The 22,072-nt window shown below is 38.5% G+C and overlaps 1 protein-coding gene across 1 annotated transcript in view; it reads right to left on the bottom strand.

Moving 5' to 3' along the window:
* Nucleotides 1-4,405: 4,405 nt before the first annotated feature.
* The window catches only part of MLIP (muscular LMNA-interacting protein), a 138,182-nt gene continuing 120,515 nt past the window's right edge, over nucleotides 4,406-22,072 (bottom strand). The window contains exons 13-14 of the mRNA XM_010561102.1: nucleotides 12,695-12,748; nucleotides 4,406-4,432 (exon numbers count right to left, since the gene is read on the bottom strand). Coding sequence (XP_010559404.1) covers nucleotides 4,406-4,432; nucleotides 12,695-12,748 — 81 coding nt within the window. The remainder of the gene's footprint in view (nucleotides 4,433-12,694; nucleotides 12,749-22,072) is intronic.

Here is a 22,072-nt window from a genome sequence, read left to right as displayed (position 1 = left end):
AAAAAGGGGACCATAAGCCCTTGCTAAACATAGGCATTCATTGTGATCCTGACAGGAATGTGTATTTTACCAGAAAAATAACGCAGGGTAAAGTCATCAGAACTTGGACTAAATATATTATACTATTGAATAAGCAACATCCATTAATTTTATAGTACTACTGAAAAAGCAATCAATTTTTCATGTTGAGTTTTGCTCTTTATAATCTCTCCTTAAAAGATTTTTGTCTCTTAATAATTTTTCCATTGGTCTCAGGATAGAATTCCTAGGCTGTAATTGCCAATATATTTTCATTTTTCATTCATAGACAGAAGTCGTTTGAACAGATAGGGAAACTGTTTTTTAAAGTATGCACAGATGAACAAACTCACAAACCCAGAGGTCAACAAAAGGATTCCTCTTTTGCCCTTCCTATAATCCCAGTAGTTCTTTCTTTTGCTTGTGTTCCTTCCTCCTATGGGCTTCAATCTATCACCTGGCCTAATTTAAACCTAAACCATACCATGTGAATAATCCTCTTGGCTAGACATGCTAGATGGGCTTTGGGCTTTACAAAAATTAAATTCAAGGGGAAAAGAAAGCTGGGTTTGGAACAAATTCAGAACAGAGCAAATGGTTTGGAAAAAAATGGGCAGGAAAGCTTACTAAGACTTTTGAGAATCACACAGATCACACTGGTTCTAAATATGAATTTTGCCCACTTTATGCTCTACTGAAAACAAGAAATACTATCAGGTCCTTGGTGGATAGACCTATTACATCTTGTACAAGATTTATAACACATTTATAACACATCTATAGATGTGTTTATATGTATGCATTTATATTTATTTTTTAAAGTTTTCAGTACTTTTTTGTTATACTCATCTATATGTGTTGATTTCTGTCCCCAGGAACTTTCTCTTGAATTCACTGAAATGCTTTTCTCGATTTTTTTTTTCACCCTCTGTTAATGGGTATGCTGTCCACAAGATACACACACTTCTATTATTTTTCTATTGAGAAAAGAAACTAATAAAAAACCAACCCTTCTATGTCTATCACTCTGTCCATGACATTCTGAAGGACATGTGTGGTCCTCTATCAAGGGAAAAATGTATATTTTACCTACACAGAGAGACTTGCTGGTTGCTGAACTTCTCTTCTTTTCACAGTTCCAGAGTTCAACAGTTTAAATGCAGGCTGGATTGAAACTACACCAGGTCCAATAGTGCAAGAGGCTGAGTAGCCTAAGAACTATTCTGTTTAACCTGGTTTTAATTTTAATATTTTGACTGATGATAATATTTTATACATTAGTTCATCACATCCTTTTAATGAAAGCAGCAGCGATTCCCATTAAAATATTAATCTTAAACACAACACATAGCAGTGTGTGAGGACAGGGCTGCAATGCAAAGGTCCTGAACGTATACGTAACTGTGGGGTGACTTCTGGTTCAAAGGTTCAGGGGATCAGGGAGAAGACAGTTGACTCGTGCAAGCGTAGACAGTCAGCTTCCTTAGACTTTTATAATGCATTTTGGAAGAAAACTGCTTAAGATCCAGGCTCGGACAACATTGTGGGGGAGCAGCACAGGGTCAAAAAAACCAGCAGCATAAACTCCAGAGGAAAGTGGTGATTCTTCCACGTGCGCCAGGAGCGCAGCTAGTAATTCTGCCTGCAGTCACCAGCTGGCATGGACACTGCCTGGTCAAAACGGCAATGAATATTTCATGGCAGGGAAGAATCGCCGTGCATGCTGATTGCTGTGGGTGCTGACACAAATGTGAATAATTCCTGGAGTGTTTCACAAAATGTAAGTGTCTGTGTGGTGGCAAAATGTGACCGAGGTTAAGAGCGTGGGAGCATTCCTTTCCCAACGATGCTGGCATTTGTTCTCAGCTATTTGAAATACATGGAGCTAGATTTACAGGAGTAAAAATAAGAATCACAACAAACAGTTTGCAACAAAAATACAGCTTTATTTAATTTCAACATTTATATTATTTCTAAAGAAAATATGCGGTGTTATATTGGGCATCTCTTAAACCAGCAAGCACTTCAAGAAATGGTATTTCAATATGGCACATTCATGTGTGTATCTCTGGGGTTAATTATGCTAGTACATAAGATTATCTCTTGAAAGAATATTTGATTGTTATTACTGCTTTGCAATTAGCATACTGGAAGCAATTTTTGTTTTTTAAATGGTGCTTTAAATAACATTTGTGCCGTGGATTCCTTCTCAGTATAGAAACAGGCCTCAAAATACTCTATGGTTTTAGCTCTTGATCCTAATTCGGGGCTGCAAAAGAAGAGTTTTCACATGAACACAAGTTGTCAAAAATACAGATTAATAAACTGTGTAACATGCACTGCGGTCACTTAGTTTTCCTAATTTGTACAACCTGATGATCTTGCTAACAAGTGTAACTCATAGTTTCACAGAAAAAAAACCTTAATGATATATTCAGCCACCTTGTTTGTGCTATAGCTGTGAGAGAAGATGACAGCTGGCAGACCAAACCTACCTTGTGAGATGTTTGCCTGTCTTTGCAACAGCCGGAGGTAAACTGGTTTAGCACTTAAATTTCCATATAGCCACAACTGTCCAGATTCTAAATGAAATCTCTCTCCCTGAAATTTGGACCCATTTCTTTTTCCTCTGCTCTCAGGAAGGATGGAGAAGTGACTAATATCCCTTTATAACAGTCCATTATGAAGAGATATAAACTTCTGTGCCTCTACTCTGCCCTTATTTCTTTCCTTCTGTGAAGACACTGAAACCTTTACATCTTCTCTAAATCTCCCATTTGTTTTCCACATCCCATGCAACTGATTCTTCACTAATACTGAACAAAGACGAGTAATTACCTCCATCATATTATAAGCACTCCCTTCCACATCTCCCTGGAATGGCATTTTTCTTAAAAGGATCGCCTCTTCAACTCAGATTCAGTTTGCGGTCCCCTGTAATCCTCAGGTTCTCTCCTGCAGTATTATTGTAATTCCTTTTCTGTCTGCGCTTTTCATATTTCTTTGTATATGTCTTCAATGAATTTTATCATATTGATTGCAAGCCATTCCTCTAATGTAAGGGACATTTTTGGAATTCTAATCCTGCTTTCCAAGCTGCTTGCAAGTCCTCCCAAATGGGCTTTATCTGTAAATTTTGTAAGCTTACTCTCCATGTGATTGAGCAAGTAATTAATGGCAATATTTTATAGTGCTAGAGCTAGAAGACAGCGTTGTGGAAGCCTGTGTGAGATGTTCTCCCACTTTGGCATCAAATGATTGTTCTCAGAGCCCAGCCAGCCTTCCAATCAGTTGCACATCTACATTATGTGAATTTAATTTAGTCCGTATCTGCTTTGCTTGCTTATGAATGTCTCGTGGGACTGGGCCGAAGGTACGCTGTATCAAACACATTCCCTATATCTGTTTTGCTGTCAAAGAAGGAAATGAGATCAACTTGATAGGATTTGTTTCTGACGTGTCCCTGTGCAAGTCCTCTTATCTCCTTACTATTCTCTAGATGCCTACAAATGGGTTGTTTAATACTTCGTTCCAGTGTCTTGGAAATGCTATTAGGGCTGACTTTTCTGTAATTCTTTGGATTCGCCTTTCCTCCTTTGTTAGATATGACATCGTGTTCACCTTTCTCCAGTTTTCTAGGAACTTATTCATCCTGCTAATCACTAGAGTTTGAGAAATTGCTTTGGTTAAGTATTTTAAGGGTACGTTTCATTAGGCTGCGTCATCCTGAATACTCCAATTTACCTCAGTATTCCTTCAGGTGTTCTTTTGCTTTTCTCTCCATGATCCTACTCCCAAATTCTTAATAATAACTAAAATAAACTTTTCATCATAATTAAGGTTTTTCGTGAAGACTGAAACAAACAAAAAAAGACATTGAACATTTCAGCCTTTTCTATATCACCTATTTCCTGATGTCCCTTGTGAAGTACTGTGTTATATCTGCTCTCAAGCATAGCACATTATTTGCAATATAGTATTGTTTAACTCTAGCAAACCATTCATTTTAATGGCGCTATGGGGTTATGCACGCAAATATAAAATAATATTCATCTTATTTCAATGACATTACTTCACAATCTAATTCCTGACCATACCTTAATTTCTTCCAGCTCTTTGATTGCAGCCCTCTCAAAATTAATTAAATTGTGACTTTATTTTGTGATGCTAAGAAGTGGAATTATTCTGCATTGGTAATTGTTAATAGAAAATCATTCAGCAAACATAGCCAGCTTATTATCCAAACACTACATTGTATAGCTAAAGTATCCTATCATCTTCTTAAACAAAACCATAGAAGTTTGTTTAAGTGACACTAAAGAAGTAGTTACATATTCAAAGTGTGACTGCAATCAAGTCAGAAAAATAGTAATACTCACCACTATCATTAAACAGAACCTCTTTCATTGGCAACCTGTAGAATAAAGGGAAATAAAAGGTGAAAACAAAGTAGAGAAGAGAATAAAAACGGCAGTATATTAAGAAGGCACAGTTCTACAAACTGGTGGACAACTTCATACAGCACCTTGTTTTTTAAAAACATTGGTTTCCTGCATTGTTAATTTATAACAATGCTTACTGAACTGGGGATGATTTTTTATGCGTCGACATGTTTGAAGAAGTATACTGCACATAGTAAAATTTCAACAGACAAGCATCACCTTGGCTAAATGCATATTAGAGGACATTTCAGACTCATGTTGGGTTTCCATTCGGTTTTTGGGACCACATCCTGAGAGAACAGAGCCTGTGGCCAACCTTGCATTCACATGGCATGGATGTTGTTTTCCTCCACCTTAGCAAGGCTTTCAACACAGTCTCCTACAGTAACTTGGTACCCAACTCTGGGCTACAGAGTGGATGAATAACTGGCTGGACCACTGGTCTAAAAAGATAGTAGTCAACAGCTCAAAGTCTCTGTTCCAGGTGGCGTTCCAGAGGATGCTAGGGTGACATCTCCAGCGGGGAGCTGGGTGGTAGGAGAGCCTACATGTCCAGGAATTCTGTCAATGTTACTAACTTGGTGGGGAGGGAGAGACTGATAGGCTGAGGGTACGGCTCCCATCCTGGAGAACTTTGCCAAGCTGGAGGAATGGGCTAGCAGGACATTTGTGAACAAAGACAAATACAAAATCCTGCATCTGGCAGGGGACATTGGGGGCAGGGGAAGTAAACAACCCCATCAACAGTAGAGGCCAGTGGCTGACTGGCTTGGTAACAGCTCTGCAGAGAAGGACCTGAGGTCTGGTTGACACCAGACTGAACGTGGATCAGACCACCCTTGTTGTGATGAAGGATAACCTCATATACAGCTGCGCTAATTAGAGCATAGCCAGCAGGTTGAGGAAAGTTTTTATTCCCCTCTGCTGGGCACTAGTGAGGCTGCATCTGGAACACGTTTTCCATTTTTGAGCCCTCCCAATAGAAAAGATTTGCCAAGCAAACAGAAGAAACACAATGGAGGACCATCAGGATGGTTTCGAGCATCCCTTGATTTCTGGGAAAGGCATATGACATATGAGGGGAAGCTACAGGACTTGTTTAACCTGAAGAGTAGGGTAAAGGGTATCTATTTTCCCTCTCCAGCTATTTAAGTGGGGTTTATAGACAGCTCAGATTTGCATGGTGAAAGGAAAAGAGGCAACAAGTGGGAAAATTTTAACTAGCCATAAGGAAAAATATTTTTTATCATAAGAGTGGTCACTATAACTATAACTAATTTTTGTCTTATTATGTGATTCTAATTACTTATGCATTACTTAAGTATTGCATAATAAAAAAGCCTTCTTCAAACTGCAACTGTGTTCTCACTGTATTCAGGGCAAGCTCTTTTCCTCTAAACTATTACACAGTATTCCTGCCATTATTTAAAGGGGACCAAACACAACAGCTGTTTCTTAAAGCCAAATAGAATCGGATTAAAATGGCAGTTTAAATGACATACTGACATTTTGTACTTTATCTGTATTACATTTATATTACTACCCTTTCAGACTTCTTAATGTAAATTTACCGTAAGCAATACATTTACAGTAATTCTTTTTATAGTGATCACATTAGAAATAAAATCCTATAAATGCACAAAATGCTTTTTCCTTGTTAATGCACGGTGATCTAATATGCCCTTTCATGTCAGTAGGCTATAACTGAAACTTCTTACTTAAAACAAGGAGATATCATTGAAGCTGGCCAAAAGCATTGCCCAAATACCCATTGCAAGTATAAATTTCCTGTTGTACATATAAAGTATTAAAAATTAAAATGTTTAAAACATTGTTAAAGTATAAAGTAAGTAGAAAGTATGTCTGCTGATATTTAGAGGTTTTATTTGAGAATTTACAAATGTGCATTTTTTGGACCTACCTTTCTATTTATAAATAACAGAAGACTGCAGTTTACTGTTCCCTTTTAGTACCCCATCCATTTTGGAGGTAAAAGAATTTGTCACAGCTAACATCTGAAATTCTTATTCCTTTAGTAAAAGCAATAGTTATTCCTACTTTTAATGCTCATTTGCAGGATCATTAAATTTTCAGTTAAATGAACAGTTATGATGATATGGAGAGAGCCTAGGGCTGCAGTCCTTGGCTTGGTCAAAATAAACTAAGAGTGGTGAGACTATCGCTTTAGAGAAGTACTGTTCAGTGTGTTCCAAAATAATTTTGGAAGATCACAGGTCAAGTCAGAACAGTTCTTATTTTGGAGGTAAGTGGCATCAAGGGATTTTCTAATTTGCATCATCCGAGAGCCTTTTTTTACATGTATCGCTATTGCTCTTTGCCTTATTACTTGCTGCTTTGATCTCTATGCTTAGTCTCAGTCCGTGAAGCATTCTTTATGAATTGCCTAATGTCCCCCAGTTCATTAGATAATTCATAAACTTGCAAATCAGCAGTGCTGCAAGTTACTCTGCCCCTGCATCCCAAGTGTGGGAACAGAGGAGATGCTGACGGTGTCACGGTGTAGCACACGCGTGCTCTGCAGCCTGGCTAGCTACGGAGCTGGTAGCGATGTTCTGCCATACCAATATAACCAAGCTCTCCACTGGCTGGAGGACAGGGCTGTAAATTTATGCAACACTGAAAGTAGAAAGTGAATAGTGTGTCCGCAATGTGACAGGTGAGCCTGTGTTTGTGTCTCCAATGAAAGCGCAAGACCAACACAGTCTTTTGCCCCAAAATGTCTGCATGCAGAGAAGGACCTGTCCCAGCACCAAATGGAAGAAGAAGGTGCTGGAACAAAGAAGTTGACATTTGAGCAGGAGCAGCTTCCAATACAGTTCCCTCTAGTTTCATTAGGTATCTCCCATCCCCCTGTTCATGCTTTGACAGGGATCTTCTTTACAAGTCGAAAAGGTATTGAACAGTACATGAGAAGTGGATCATTGCAGAACATCTAACCACCAGCAGCAGCCTCTCCCAGGCTCTCAGGATAAGCTGGAGGAGAAGGGAGACTGTACCCTGCCCTCGTACCTTCCCACCAGAGACAGGGAAGGACAGGCCTCCACTGTGGGCACAGCCCACGCTCATCCATCCCCGCTTCAACGTGGTCGTGATGTCAAGCAACTTTGAGGGGGGGGGATTGCGTAAGCTCTGGGTTTTTTCTTTGTAAATCCAGGGTACAATGACAGTTTCTTTGACTGGAGGAACATCACTCTGCTCTGATAATGCCGTTTGGGTTGGAGCTTTGGTCTAACGTAAAAACCTTTACATAAATTCTTTAGTACAAGGACTCTTTCATAAAATGGGTGCATTTTCTTCTTATATGTAGAACCTATCAATGATTAATACTAATGTCAACCTCTAACCAGGAACACTCCTTAAGTAAATAAAGATTAAGAGCAATGTATAACAGAACTTTGGACCTTATTGACATTTTCATAGAATTTCAAATTTCAAGACCTTCTGCTATTAAAGTTGTTTAAAGTGGAGCATGGCAGATTAATTGTTTCTCCTTGTAAAAAAAAAGAGCTTCTTGTACTAAAACTCTCACAAATTTGCGCAAAAGACAGTCAGTGAAATCCTGTCACCACTGAAGTTGATGGAATCAGCTTTTTCTCATGAGGTCTTTTAATGAATGTTGACCTTACAGATGCTATTATTATCTCAAATAATTATTGCAGATCTTTCAGGAATAACAAACAGATAAGACAGAGTAACAGCTGCAGCAAAAGATTATATGAAGCTAAAGTAATTGTATAATAGACCTGGGATTTTGCAAGTCATATATGAATAAGGGCAATGAGTACATACCTTTAGCACCTGCATGCAATGTCTTTTTGTGACTCTGCAGGTACATAGGCCCCATGTTCTCTCTAAAGATTCTGTCTCAGTACAATTCTGAGAATGATTATAACATCATTCACACATCGTAACCTGGGAAAACACTAGCTTTACTTGAAAGAAGACAGTAGGTATCAGAAATTACTGGTATATCTCTTGGTTAGGTTTTAAAGGAGTATCCTTCAGACCTCTTCCGACTAAAAAGCACTGGCTGTAGAGAAGGATTTGACAAAGAGAAGAATGTCCTTTATTTGTTTTCCTGCTTTCACAGAGAAGACACAGATCTGATTTGCTTCATGCTGTTATAGAAAAAAGCTAAAGTTGCATGAAAAACAGAATGCTGTTCTTCTGAATACAAAGGTAACTCCTTTTTTTTTTTTTTCCCCCAGTGAATACTTCACTTCTTTGAGGAAAAGAATACAAATTACTAAGTAGGAACTAGCAGCACCTTTCCTTCTTCCCCTCTCTCACTCCTTCCTAAAGGTCAAGGAGGTGCTTACATTTCACAGAGCATCTGCCTACCCATTCTTTTTTGGAATTGCATAAATCACACTGACTTTCTCAAACTGTGTTTTTAACTCTGAGGGAGGAACATTGCAGGAGAAGTTGTTAAGTATGAGCCTATATGAAATTTTTGATAAAGTAGAGCATTTTGATGAGGGCGGAGACTACAGGACAGAGATCTAAGGTCTTATTACAGCAGTAAGAGTAATGTTGGGCTTATAACTTAGAATTTTTCCTAACCAGTTCAGCATCCAAACAGGACTTCACTGATAAAAAGGACATTTTATATTAGGTGGAGGCTTGTGGGTTATGTAAACTCATGAAGTGTAAATTCAGTATAAACAGTTCCTAGAGTCAAGATAGGTTCCTAAATAAGAAGGAACAATATAGGTGCCTGAAAGATGTTGTGATTTTAAAAATCATCAGCCAAGGCCTACCTTATTTTTTTCAATGCACTGACAAGGGAAAGCAGCATAACATGCAATTCTGAAGACCCAGGCACATGAAAGGGAAAATGGTGAGAATGTGGTGGCTCTTCAGAGACAGCTCAACAACAATATATCTCAAAGAAGCCACCACCCTCAGGGCAGCTACGAAGAGTTTGTTTTGAGCTGCTCCTGGCCCTATGTAGCTCTCCTGTCTGTCTCCAAGATAACACAGATGTTGATCTCCCTCTGGGTGTCAGTGCTGTATACTTCCATCTCCAGCAACAGATCTCAAGGGAAACATATGCCTTTGTTCAGTCCTTCTTGACTGAGAATGAGCAAAGGGGGGATGATCTCTAGATGTATTTGTGTCTTCTCTGCTACCCTCTAAACATGTAAAGACATTGCTCAGTCTCAACATGGCCAGGATGGTGTCCCCTGGTCACCTCCTCTTGCTAAAAGTAAGATTGAAAATTGGGGAAAAAAAATTAGATAACACGCCCTGTACAAGTACTTTGAAAAGTTAATTGGAGAAGACTTTCTTTGATTTGTAATAAAGAAAACAGAAAATGTGTCATCTCTTGATGTTATTTCCTGACCAGTTTGTGGTGACCTTGACACAATTCTTCCTGCTGTATCTACCTATGGACTGGAGTCCACCTGTATAGTTATAGTCAGTTAAAAAATACACATTAGTGACAGGCCCCAGGGAACATGCACAAAAACACAGCTTGCTCAGCTGTACCAAATAGTATCTGACACTTTTTTTAACTTTAAAGCTAACTATTTGCCTCCAGCTAACATTATTGTAAGTAAGTGGTGAATGATCATCACCCAATACGACGTTAATCAAGGGAAATACAAAGAGTACTGATATAACAGCCCAGATAAATCCTCTTCTTTCCACTTGATAGTCTTTGATCTTTATAAATGCAACCACAATTTCATCAGAGATCTTTATTCTATAGGTCATGGTACATAGTTTTCGACTGTTGGAGAACATTCAAACTTTGTAATAAATAGGTTGATAGAAATTCTGTTCGAAGTGTTTGTTTAAAACACAAAGCAACTTTTTGAAGACAATGCTATATATTTTATCTGCCTTGGAACAGACTAAGTTGGTCTCGTACTAAAGGAATTTTACACTTTTGTTGTCATTGTCAATTTGGACCATGCTACAACCTCATGTTTTCAAGAATATCTCAGTCACAGTAGTCTGACTTTACTATGTCAATGAGATGCTTCACTTTCTGAACTGATCTGAATAATGCAACAGTTAAATTATGTGTCTTGTTTCTTAAAAGAGTTCTGTTTGAAAAGATCTGTGTTTCCATTAGATCTGCAAAACTCTTCCTCAATGTGTAAATTGTAAAGAAGGATGAGACATGTGGATATAGCTGTTTGCTTTCCTCTATCTTATTTTCAAATACAGGAAAATCATCTGCATCATCAGAGGCTGCAGATATATATATATGCACACATGCATACAGAGATTTTTATATATATATATATATATATATATACACACACACTTACACAAATACACATATATCCATATGTGTGTATATACATACATATTTTGGGATGCCTGATGTAGTGCAAATCTGTTTCATCTCAACGGCAAATTTATCCTCAGAACTATTCAGTCCCTCTCACCACCCTCTAATGAAATATCTTTATTCAATAGTATTTCAGAAACTTTACAGATGAGATGTAAAAAAACCAACGTATATCTGAGAAGCTCAGCAAGGTATTTGTTGTCTAACTTCACTTTTTGAAAGCGTCTTGGGGCTTCCTTTGGATAGATCCGCAGCAGAAACCATAACAACTGCTTTTGAGAAAACCAAGAAGTGGCTCTTGGGAGGCAGAGGAAAGGGGATTGATGGTGTAGAAACATGCAGAAAGGTCAAAGGCAGGGAAGAAGGGAGGAGGCTGGAAGGCTGTGATGAAAATTCCAACAAAAAGAGATAAGAAGTAGCTCTAAGTCCCTGACCCCCTGCACAGAGAGGCCAGGGGTGCACATGAGAATAAGAGGGTACGTTCATGTCTCATATACTCCTGGTGCAGAGCAGCAGTCTGTTGATCCACCCAACAAGCGAGTTGTCTACTTTTTTTTTTTCTTTCTTTCTTTCTTTTACTTTTTTTAACCTTTTTTTTTCAGTGGAAACTGAGATAAACAGTGAGGATATATTGACAGGCTGTCAACAAACTCAGAATTCAGGCAAACCCTCTGCTTCTCTGAAGGCCTCTAAACAGGTGAAGGGCTTGACCTCAAAACTCCCTCAATATTTTTCAAAACAACAAGAAAGTTACTTATTTGGTAGCAATTATTAGCAAACATCCATTTCATTTATTTAAATGCTCATTTTTCTGCTTTTAGCAAGACTAGAATCCAAGTTTAAAATAATAAATTTTAAATAAACTGTGTTACAAAAATGTAATTATCATTCCTATCTATATTGTTAAACTCATTAAAAAACTTGTGAAATAATTGTGAGCACATATCTGGTAACCGAGAGAGGTCTCGGTAGTAAAAAAATTCATTCTTGTGTCATAAACGTACTCATATTGCTGTTACTGGTAGTAAGTTATTCCTTCTTATGTGAATTTCTAAAATAATGTTGAAAATGTCCTTTAATTAAAGATGTTCTATTACATTCCAAAGCCTACAATAAAGAATATGATAGTTAATTAAATTACATATGTTTATTTCAACATTGAGGCTATAATTCAGCTTCATGTTCATGATCTTGTTGGCAAAAAAACTTGCCTGTGCCAGCAGAACTTTTTTAATTTTTATATACTCTGTCTCAAGAGAAAATTGATGATGTGTAGCAGAGCACTTTAGCTCTCACTGAATGAATTATCTAGGGTGGTAACCACTATGGTCCTAGAGTTTAGATATGTAAAAGTAGTAGGGAATTGGCCACTGAATTTAGACTTCAAGAAGATCTGTGTCCTTCTTCAAAGTCAAATAAAACTGGCACTGAATTCTGATACTGGGCAAACTTGCACTATGTGTTGTTTTATGTTTTCTTGACAGTCCTTTATGAAATTCTCAATAACTAATTATCTTAAGTGCTTGTGGTAGTTGCTGTATCTGGTATTTAAAACAGAAACTATACCAGTCACTGCAAATTGTGGAATGCGTGATTTAAATGGGGCTAACTGCACAATTTAACACATCCCACTTGCTAACATCCCAACAGCACATATCAGGAACCTAAAGTGTAAATGTTAGTGTTACTCCAAATTCACATAAGCAACACAGTCTGAAAAACAACTCTGTTTTTTTTTTCCTTCATTAATCATTAAGAATAATTAATGCTTATCTAGTCTGTGCACTGGACAAAAGCAGATTTGGGAGCTCAGTACATTTTTGCTCATGAAGTCTACACAATCTACACAAATAAAAGATAAAGCTAGCATGCAAATGGTTAAACCTATTAAATATCAACTGATTACCTCCTTAGAGCCGAGTGTTTCATTTTCTGGAATAGGCACTATGGGATGACTGGGCTGCCGAGCCAAGATGTCACAGGTTGGAGAGAGCATGAGGTTAAAAAACAGGAAAAAGAAATCCATTATCAGTTCAATTTCTATATAAAATGATACTGAAGTTTAATAATGAAGGCCAATATCCTCAGTCATGCAAAGGATAGCAAGGCAATGAGATCCCGTCTGTGTTCAACAGGCTCCCCGTTGAACAAGCTCTCTCTTACTACTCTGTGTCTGTCTGTATGAAAATCTATTTCAAAGTATGGCCTGTTTTCTGTTATATCATATTCCCATAATCAAAAGACTGGGGAAGGTATAAACCACTTTCCAATTTGAAAGAGGCATCTCGAGTAAAAATCACAGCAAGGGCACCTGCTTTATAACACATTTAGTATGAGATAATGGACATAAATTTATTTAAAACTGTAACTGTATTTCTGTCACTTTGAATATCTATCTTCTTAATTCTCCTCCAAAAGAGCTCTCCTTAATCTTAAATTTCATAGACGTAAATCATACAATCATTTAACTAAAAAATGCTGTATAACATTAATTAGTATGTGCAGAAAGGAGTTTTAGATCTCAGTAATTATCAGTGTTTTCACTATTATATGACTTGCATCTGAGTAATGAAGTTCAATGGATGTGACTCAAGTGAAGAACCATACCAATTTCAATAAGGTTTTCATTAGAATACAGGTAAATAGATAAGCTGGAGCTTATAAATGCAATGTTAAGATCATAAGCTTGTGAGGTTTTCCTACACAGTGACACAGAGATGTCCTCTTTAGAGCAAAGTTTGCTGAAAGTGTTAGGGTTTGGGTATTTTAGAATTGTACAAAAACAAGGTTGGAAGGCATTACTTTGTTTTGGTATTTAGACTAAATAGTAAATTAACAAATTATGTGTTGCTTAAAAAAATATTGCTCTTACCTGAAGAAAATTAATTTTGAAACTGCTTTTTTGAGAAGCAAAACTGATCTGCTAAACTGGCGCTATAAACAAAGAAGGATACTGAAGTGGAATATACTCTAGTTTTCTGCAATTACCTTATGGGTCTACTATATATTGCTCTCGCCCTTTGTGAATTTGCCCCAATTCATTTTCAGGGAAGCAGGAATCGACCCCAGCAACAACAGCAGCAGTTACAGAAGCTTTGAACCCCCTAACTTTTTTTTTTTTTTTTTTTTTTCCAAAAATATAAAGGCAAGTGAATAACTTTAGGCAATAAGTTTACTTCTTTATTCAGTAAATTTAGACGAGGGAATCATTTTAGGCAAAGGAAGGGTAAGAAAGGGGTAAGGAGCCTAGATCCTCTCAGCGGCAGCATCCCTCCCTCTGCCGCACACCTGGATCCGGATTTCGGCCAGCACAGCCGCCGAGGCAGCCCCTAGACCTTCCAGCACCCCGACAGCTCTTCAGACCAGACCTAGGAGGTGTTTAATGCCCTACGGGGGAGACACAAGTCCTGTTTTCAAACCCAGAATCCTGCAGGTACCGAGGGCGGGCAATCCTTGGCGATGCACAGGTACGAAGTTCTAGCAAAACCTGCATTATCTTGGCAAGCTTATACCATTGAAATAAACCCTAGAGTTGAGTTATCTATTGCCTCACTAGAATATCGCATGTCTGTATTCCAGGCAAAGTAAGAAGGGTCAATCACAAAGAGAAGAGGGAACGTATCGATCACTTTCTGACGTGCAGCTAAGCTCTCTGAGAAGAATTGTCCACTGCTTGCAAGAAAGAAAAGCTCCCTAGTGAGGCAGCAATCCAAGAATGCAACAGCTCTTTTTCTCAAATTACACGGAGAGCCAATCAATGAAAAATGCACTTTTATTGTGTTATCTCATCCTGGCCTTTCTTGCTAGTATTCATTGCATACCGTGTTAACCTGAAATGCCTCCGTGAGTCGTGATTCTGCCTTAGCTTGTTCCTTGAGTATGAGGTCTCAAGTCCTTCTTAGACCTGACAAAAGTAATGATCTTTTTTGTCCAAGAAATATATTTGCTTCCTTTATTTTGATAGCATCCTCTTTTCAAACTACAGAGCCAACATCTGTAACAGTCTCCATAAAGAGGGAAAATTATGTGTATTATGTGTAGTTTTAACAGACAGAGACTGTTAACATTGATTATTTTGGAAAGGCTTAATTGAAAGAAAAAAAGTGAGAGGCAAACAAGGACTTTACTGATTAATAATGGAGGAAAAAAGTTAATAGAGGCTTAAGAGTTGGAGAAAAACTGAACAATATACAGTTCTCTGTTTTCACAAGGCTTCTCTGACATAAAATCCCTGAAGTTATCATAGAAGAGTCTATATATTCTACTAGTCAGGTCTGGAGACCTGATTTTGCCATGACAGGGGATCTAGTCTTAAGGAATTCACATATGGCTACACTTGTAAAGAACTTTAAGCAGTACTTCAGTGAATATGGAGCACATAAGCCAAGTGCTGCATCCTTCCTGCTGAAATAAAGCGTAGGCTTGCAGGTCCCTGAGGGGAGGGTGTTGGGTTTTTCCCTGGAATTGAACAGCTCTGCCTCTGCCAGCTGCAAAGGAGCTGAGCTCCTTGGCCTGGGGGACTTCATGCTAACGAGCTGGACGCTCTTCTCTGTGTTATTTCCATCAAGCGTCAATGTGTCAGCCTTGCAGTGGAAAAGGTTCGGTGCCTGTCCTCCCAGAGTTTAACCAAGAGGCTACAGAGTCTTATTCTTTCCTCCCTGATTTTTTTTCTTACAAATAGGATTTTTGTGTTTTCGAATGCACACCACGCCAGTCCCACAAGCAGGATGGAACTTGCTGTCCCAGCGCACTTGCTTTCTGCAGCTCCGTGCGTAAGGACCAGATGCTTTTAGAAGATAGAGAAGTTTGAACCTCTGCAGGGTGAGATGAGCACTACAATCAGGTTTCTCACTGGCTGGGCAAGCACTACGGGAGGGCATTGGCATCTCCACGTTGCCTTCTCTGCATGGTGGTCAGCCCAGGGTGTTCGAAGGACACTTAACAGGACAAATAGCCTACAAGATTAAACTCAGCCTTGTATCTGAATCACAGCACAACTGATGGCCCTAAGCGCAGGGGAAAGATCCTCACAGAGTATGGTCATCTCTGCAAAGATGAGCTATCAACATCCGAGTACCAGACAGTCAACTTAAAGGTACCAGAATGCAGAGTAGGTAGAATGAGGTGGGATTAACCCTTCCTTGCTAGTCATTGTGTGATTATCGTGCCTCAGGGTCATATAGGAATGTGCCCAGAAGATCTGAAGTGTGAATGCAACTTGGACTATGTACTTTTTACGGGAGAGCTGTTTTAGTGAGACTGGATTAAGCTCTGTCACTGGCATTCTTTCATCTCCAGGTCAAAGCAGCTGGCAAGAAGGCCTATTTTCTTCTACAAATGTAAAAGGATTGCATCTGTTGATGGTGGAAGATGACAATATTGCTTTTATAATTTCTATTCTTGTTTCCTTTGCCAGTTAAATTCTGCATTACTCTTACAAGTTAATTAATAACTCTTAACTTTTCTACATGTCACTCAGTTTTCTGGTAATGTGACATTTTCTTTATTATTTCTAAGAACTGTGAAAGAGCAAACTAGACAAATCTCTATTTGTGGCTGCAAAAATTTTACTGAGGAGAGCAGAATATCCTTGCAATATATAAGTATTTGCAGCACGTAAGTTCAAAGGGAAATTATATACCTGGCCAAAAGAACCTCTTACAGACTTAGTCAAGGCTTAGAAGAGATGTGGTTATATAACATCTTAGTTAGACCTTTGTTCATTTAGCTCTGTAGAGTAATCAGCAAGGCATATTTGCCTTTAAAAGGTCAGTTTATCTTTATTGTGCTATGAATCACAGCTGCCTCTGAACTAATATAAAGCTTTCTGAGGTGTTCTCAGTGTAAGACCTTTCTCATAAATCTAAGTCACTCTCTAGAGGGTCTGTAACCTTTGCTAATTGAGACATGGGTTTAAAACTCTTTGGAACCTGTGAGAGATAATGTGCATAACAAATAAATAAGAATGTTTCAACTATAGTAACCAGAGAACATTCACATATACGCTATTCTTTCAAACTACTCTGTTAAGTCTTTAATCCACTTTGAACAAAAATTAGGTACTCTAGACTTTGAAGAAACATAGAGTCATTCCTTCACAATGTGAAAAATTACTAACTTCTCAAAGACCAAAAATGTTCATTTATACATGCATAACAAGCAACCTTTTTTTATAAAACAATTTTATAGATAACCACTTTTTCTGAGTACGAGCACATGAAATCTAGGGTACTAGTAAATGGTAAAACACCCACAGCAGCAGAGCAAGGACTACCTTCAACTAAAGGGAAAATACAGAACATAAAGGGACAGTTTATAATTATGATGTCTATAGTCTCTCTGAAATGACACAGTATAAAATCCAATTCAAAGATTCAGTCAATCCTTTTGCACCTTTCACCTCTCTATAAAAGGAAACGTGAAGTAGAAATGGTGATCACAGCAAAGATTTATAATGTGCCTTCAGCCACGTATGAAATAGAACATCCTGACTGGCCTGCAAATCATTATTATACACTACTGTACCTGTGCACTTTTAACTTGAAGGTTCCAAATCTCTCTCCAGATACTGATAAGTACCTGCACAAGAGGGACAATTCGGATGCAGACATGGTTCCCTGACAGGTTCTCACAGGACACAGGTCTGGAGAGCACCAGAGGGGGCTGAGACTGAAGGATTTCTATCTGAACACCAGAGGCTGGAGGAGTTACAGGGCTTTGCAGGAGGGGATTCCTTATCTCTAAGTGGAGCTGGAGGGAGGGAGACGCACGCAAGCCCAGCAGTGCATCGATTTTTCTTGGGATGCCTTTTCCCAGGCCAAGTTTAATTTCTCATGCAGGGCTAGCCTACGATGGAATTGGCTAAGGATTTTCTGCCAAAAATTATTTTTCAGTGAAAAATACTAGCAACAGGAGAATGAAGCTTTCTGCGAAACATTTTGGTGTCTCTTGCAAACTCTCACTAGTCCCTTAGAAAATTAAAATTAAGTGTTTAATCATAAGAAATCCCAACCCTCTCTGAAATACCGTGTTTTATGGCCTGGTTGTTTTGTTTTGGATCACCTCCATAAAATATTAAAATGTATTTCACCGCTAGTGCACTTTGTGGAAAGCATGACAAGAGCTTCTATTTTCTTCTGTGGGCTAATCAAGCTCTGCAGTTTCTCACATAGCTAATTTCACTATAGGTGATTATGGGAGCTGGTGACCAGCAAGGGTACCAGGCCCATAACAAAGACTTGAGGCATGAGAACCACAACCTACACACCTATAGATTAAGGCAGCAAAGGAGACAATCATCTTCTAATCACATGGATTAGAACTATCTGGTTTGAGTTAGTTCATATAACCCAAATGATGCATATTGATTTCTGGGGTATTTAAATGTTTTCAAATTTACATCTGTATTGGAAAGAAAATTTCAGAATTTCCAACAACACAAGTGTTTGAAATTTCCGTCAGCATATCGACTGTGAACTATTTATGGACTTACAGAAATTGAGTCATTGCTTAGAAGAGACGATGCTTCCCTGGCCCACAAAAGGGCTCATTGCTCATTGACTGCTAGCAGCCAAAGAACTTGAACTGATTTCCAGGTGAGTGTGAAATGAAATGGATTTAATATTCAGAGCTGACCTTCCCCCCACATATTTTCTTCCCAGATTAGCTGCAAAACTGAATAAACCCTGTTTTCTGAGTAAGCTTCTCATGCAACAAGGATCTTTGACCTTAGCTACTTTAAATCCAAACCACAAACTTTGACTGAATTTTGAAGAGTATGTGTGTGTAACTGTCACCTACTATATTAAGTTTGTATTAAGATCATATTCTGCCTATCATACAAGTACTAAAATAATAGCCACTGTTTAATTAAGAAAAAGAGAAAGCTAGTACTATAATTTATAGTTTATCATATATGACCTCTTCATCAAAGTTTAGAACGGTTTGCCAAAAAAAAAAACCACTAATGCCTTGAATTTCATGTTTGTAACATAGGTAAATACTGGCTTCTTTAAATAAAGCTCTAAGTACATACTTGGAATTTCACCAGAACTAACTATACTTTATACATTTTTCTAACATAACTGGAAGTGGAGTTAATTAAGGCCATATTTCAGAGTACACATTATATCAATACCTGCAATAAAAGTTAAGTGAATTCTAATTGTGCCAATTTGTCCTTTAAAATGTAGAGTTTCCAAAGGTTTATCAGCTCACTGTAACTTTTCTTTGATAACTCAGAAGAGTTTTTTACAATCTAAAAGAGCAGCAGGAAATTGCCTAGAAACCTCTGTGTTCAGTGAGGTCTAAGATACAAATTTCTCTATAGCTCTGGGTGGTTTAGGATAGTTTCCATTAATTATGATTTTTCTTTTTCCTTCACACTTTGTTTTCTCACTGTCTTCAATAAAAAGCATACAAGTATCATTTTTGTTTCTCACCCAGGTTACATGTCCACCAAATCTTGTTTGATATTTTTCACTCAATAGTATATTTCTGCTTTTGCCATTAATAACAATCTTTACCTCTGAGCGGATTCTGTTCTTTGTAATTTTGCCTTTTGTTTTTATTACTATGTTACAAGCAAAGACATGTCCCCCTGCAGTTCCCATTTGCCAAATCATTTAATGGAGACTATTTTTTTGACATTTCCATTTTCTATGGTTTCAAATTCCCCTAGAAATGGAGTCGTATCCAGTCCAAATCCAGTCATGGATCAGGATCCTAGCATCAGAAGCAGCCTCTGAGCTATGGCAAGCTAGCCCCCATCACCATGGGACATTTCAGAGAATCCCCTTCACAAACCACCAGAGACATTAGAAGCAGATACTAGCAGTGTGGTAGTATTCGGGCTCTTGTGTTTCCTTTGTTTTAAGATGTGTGTTCAAATATTAATCTGAAGATACAGAAGGCTAAGATAAAGACATCTCAGAAATGAGTTGTTAGCTAGGGCCAGAATTTCTGTTATATTTGATATATTAAAAATGTCTGCCTGTAATCCACTAGTCTACATGAAATCATCCTAGAAAGCTAAGCATAACTGAACGCAAGTTTTATATTATGGAGAGACTTCTAAGAATGAAGACAAAACATTTTAAAGCACTTTTTGTTGCTTGAGACTGTTTTAAGATATTCCAGCAGAGACAGCCTGTATAAATGTGAAGGCAGAAAGCAATAGTAGTGGCTGTAAGTATGTTCCAAGAGGAAACTTGGACACTTCTGGGCACAGCGTTCACTGGGAAGCACATTTTAGTTTCTAAGTATGGAAAGTGCCTGCTGGGGTTTGATCCTACCACGTTCAAGAAAACAACTTTTTGTGTTTTGTCCTGTTTTCTAAATGAACAGAAGTACACCAAAGAAATACCAGGGTCCTACCATCCACAGCTTCTCCTAGGGGAAATAAGACAGAAAGGCTCTCAAAATTGCGTAACTAGCCAGGCCAAAAGGAGTGACACAGTAATCAATACCTTTTTTTCCTTTGGAAGACCTGTCTCTACAGGAGTGGGTAGCAGAGTTCTTTCCAGGCAGTGCCAGATTTGAGACTTCTCCATGTTAAGTGCGTGTTGCTGTGTCTCCTGTTGAGCCTAAGCTACCTTCATGTTCTGTTGCTAATTTGATGACTTCAGAGAAAGCAATTGATTACCAAGTTATGATCCTTCTAAAGTGCTTTAGGAGAAATGCCTTTCTTTGGAGATGAGCTGAGCAAGAACTCCAGAGGCATTTTCTGCAGGCATTATCAAACCAAATCCAAAGTGATATAAATGTCATCTAAGTATGATATGATTAAAATAGCTCGCTGAGCCCAGGCAATGCCATAAAAGCATATACAAAGGAGACACAACAATATTAAGCATTAGTATTTTCCCAACAAAGAGCTCCAATTTGTAGCACAGCACTAATGAACTGCCTTGTTTGCCTCTGTTTTGTTTTTCTGTACTAAAGCAATTGTTCTGGATCACAGAGTGCAGAAGGTTGATCAACCATAATACAGCTACACAAGTAGAGCATTTAAATATCAAAGTTCAAAAGCAAGAAAAAAACTCTCTTCTAGAAATAAAAGCAGCTGGGATGATGTCTGGGAGAAAAGTGCTTTTCCATGGCAACCTTGAAAGGCTGCCGCATTCACCGAACGTCAATTCCCACTATGCTACTATTAATCAAATACGAACTCCAATGAGTAGGAGAGTGGATGGTGAGGTAAACACCACTGATTTCATTTAAAAAATAATAAAGATTCCCTTTAAATATTCTGCTTACTTAGGAGCCTGCCAACCTGCAAGTGATTATGGAAGGCTGACAATTCCAACACAACACTTAATGATTTCAAGAAAACTCCATTTAGGTCCAGAAAAAAAATTAAATTGGCTTGAGCCCAAAGTTGGGCATTAAATAAAACTTGTCCTCTGCAGTCTTGGACCTTTACTCTTATAAGTAATGTCTGAACACAAAAGGTAGGTTTTTAACATTTCTCATACCTCTTGCAAAAAGCCGGTTCCCTCCAATCCATTTTCAAGGCTGTGCTGCTAAATATTGAACCAACAGGGAGATTTTCACAGGGGTGTACATGACTGATGTGCTCAGCCCTTGCTGATAGAAAGAAAAGGCAGTCTGAAAGTCAATAGGGACCGAGAGGCAGTCCCCAGCTGAGGAACTACACCCGCTCATCCCCTGCCTCTTCACTTGGACTGATCATTCCTTTCTCCTTCCAAATGATGGACAGTTTCCCAAAATCTAATGCTCTCTGCCCTGACAGATATTTACATTGATCGTGCCTCCATGTGAATCATAGAATCATAGAACAGCCCGGGCTGGAGTGGTCCAACCTGTTGTGGGAAAGGGAGATGAGATTATCTAGCACCCTGTCCAAACACATCTTGAAACTCCAGTGATGGCAACTCCACCACATCCCTGGGGAGGTTGTCCCAGTGATTGGGTGTTCTCACTGTAAAAAAATTTCTTTCACATAAAAATGAAACCTCTCCCAGTGCAAGTGGTACCCATTGTCCCTTGTCTTCTCCATGTGGCGTCCTGTGAAGAAAGAGCCTCCTTCCTCGTTGTAGCCACCCTTTAAGTACTGGAATACTATGATGAGGTCTCCCCTGAACCTTCTCTTCTCCAGGGGAAGACCTAACTCCTTCAGTCTTTCCTCATAAGGCAAGTTCTCCAGCCCTTTGACCATCTTCACGGCCCTCCTTTGGACTCTCGCCAGTCTGTCTGCACCTTTTTTTTTGAATTGCAGGGACCAGAACTAGACACAGTACTCCGGGTGCAGAGTTGTGCTCTT

The sequence above is a fragment of the Haliaeetus leucocephalus genome, unplaced genomic scaffold (genome assembly GCF_000737465.1).
Source record: "Haliaeetus leucocephalus isolate CR32 unplaced genomic scaffold, Haliaeetus_leucocephalus-4.0 Scaffold141, whole genome shotgun sequence".
Taxonomy (NCBI): Eukaryota; Metazoa; Chordata; class Aves; order Accipitriformes; family Accipitridae; genus Haliaeetus; species Haliaeetus leucocephalus.
This window is presented reverse-complemented; position numbering and strand designations above follow the sequence as displayed.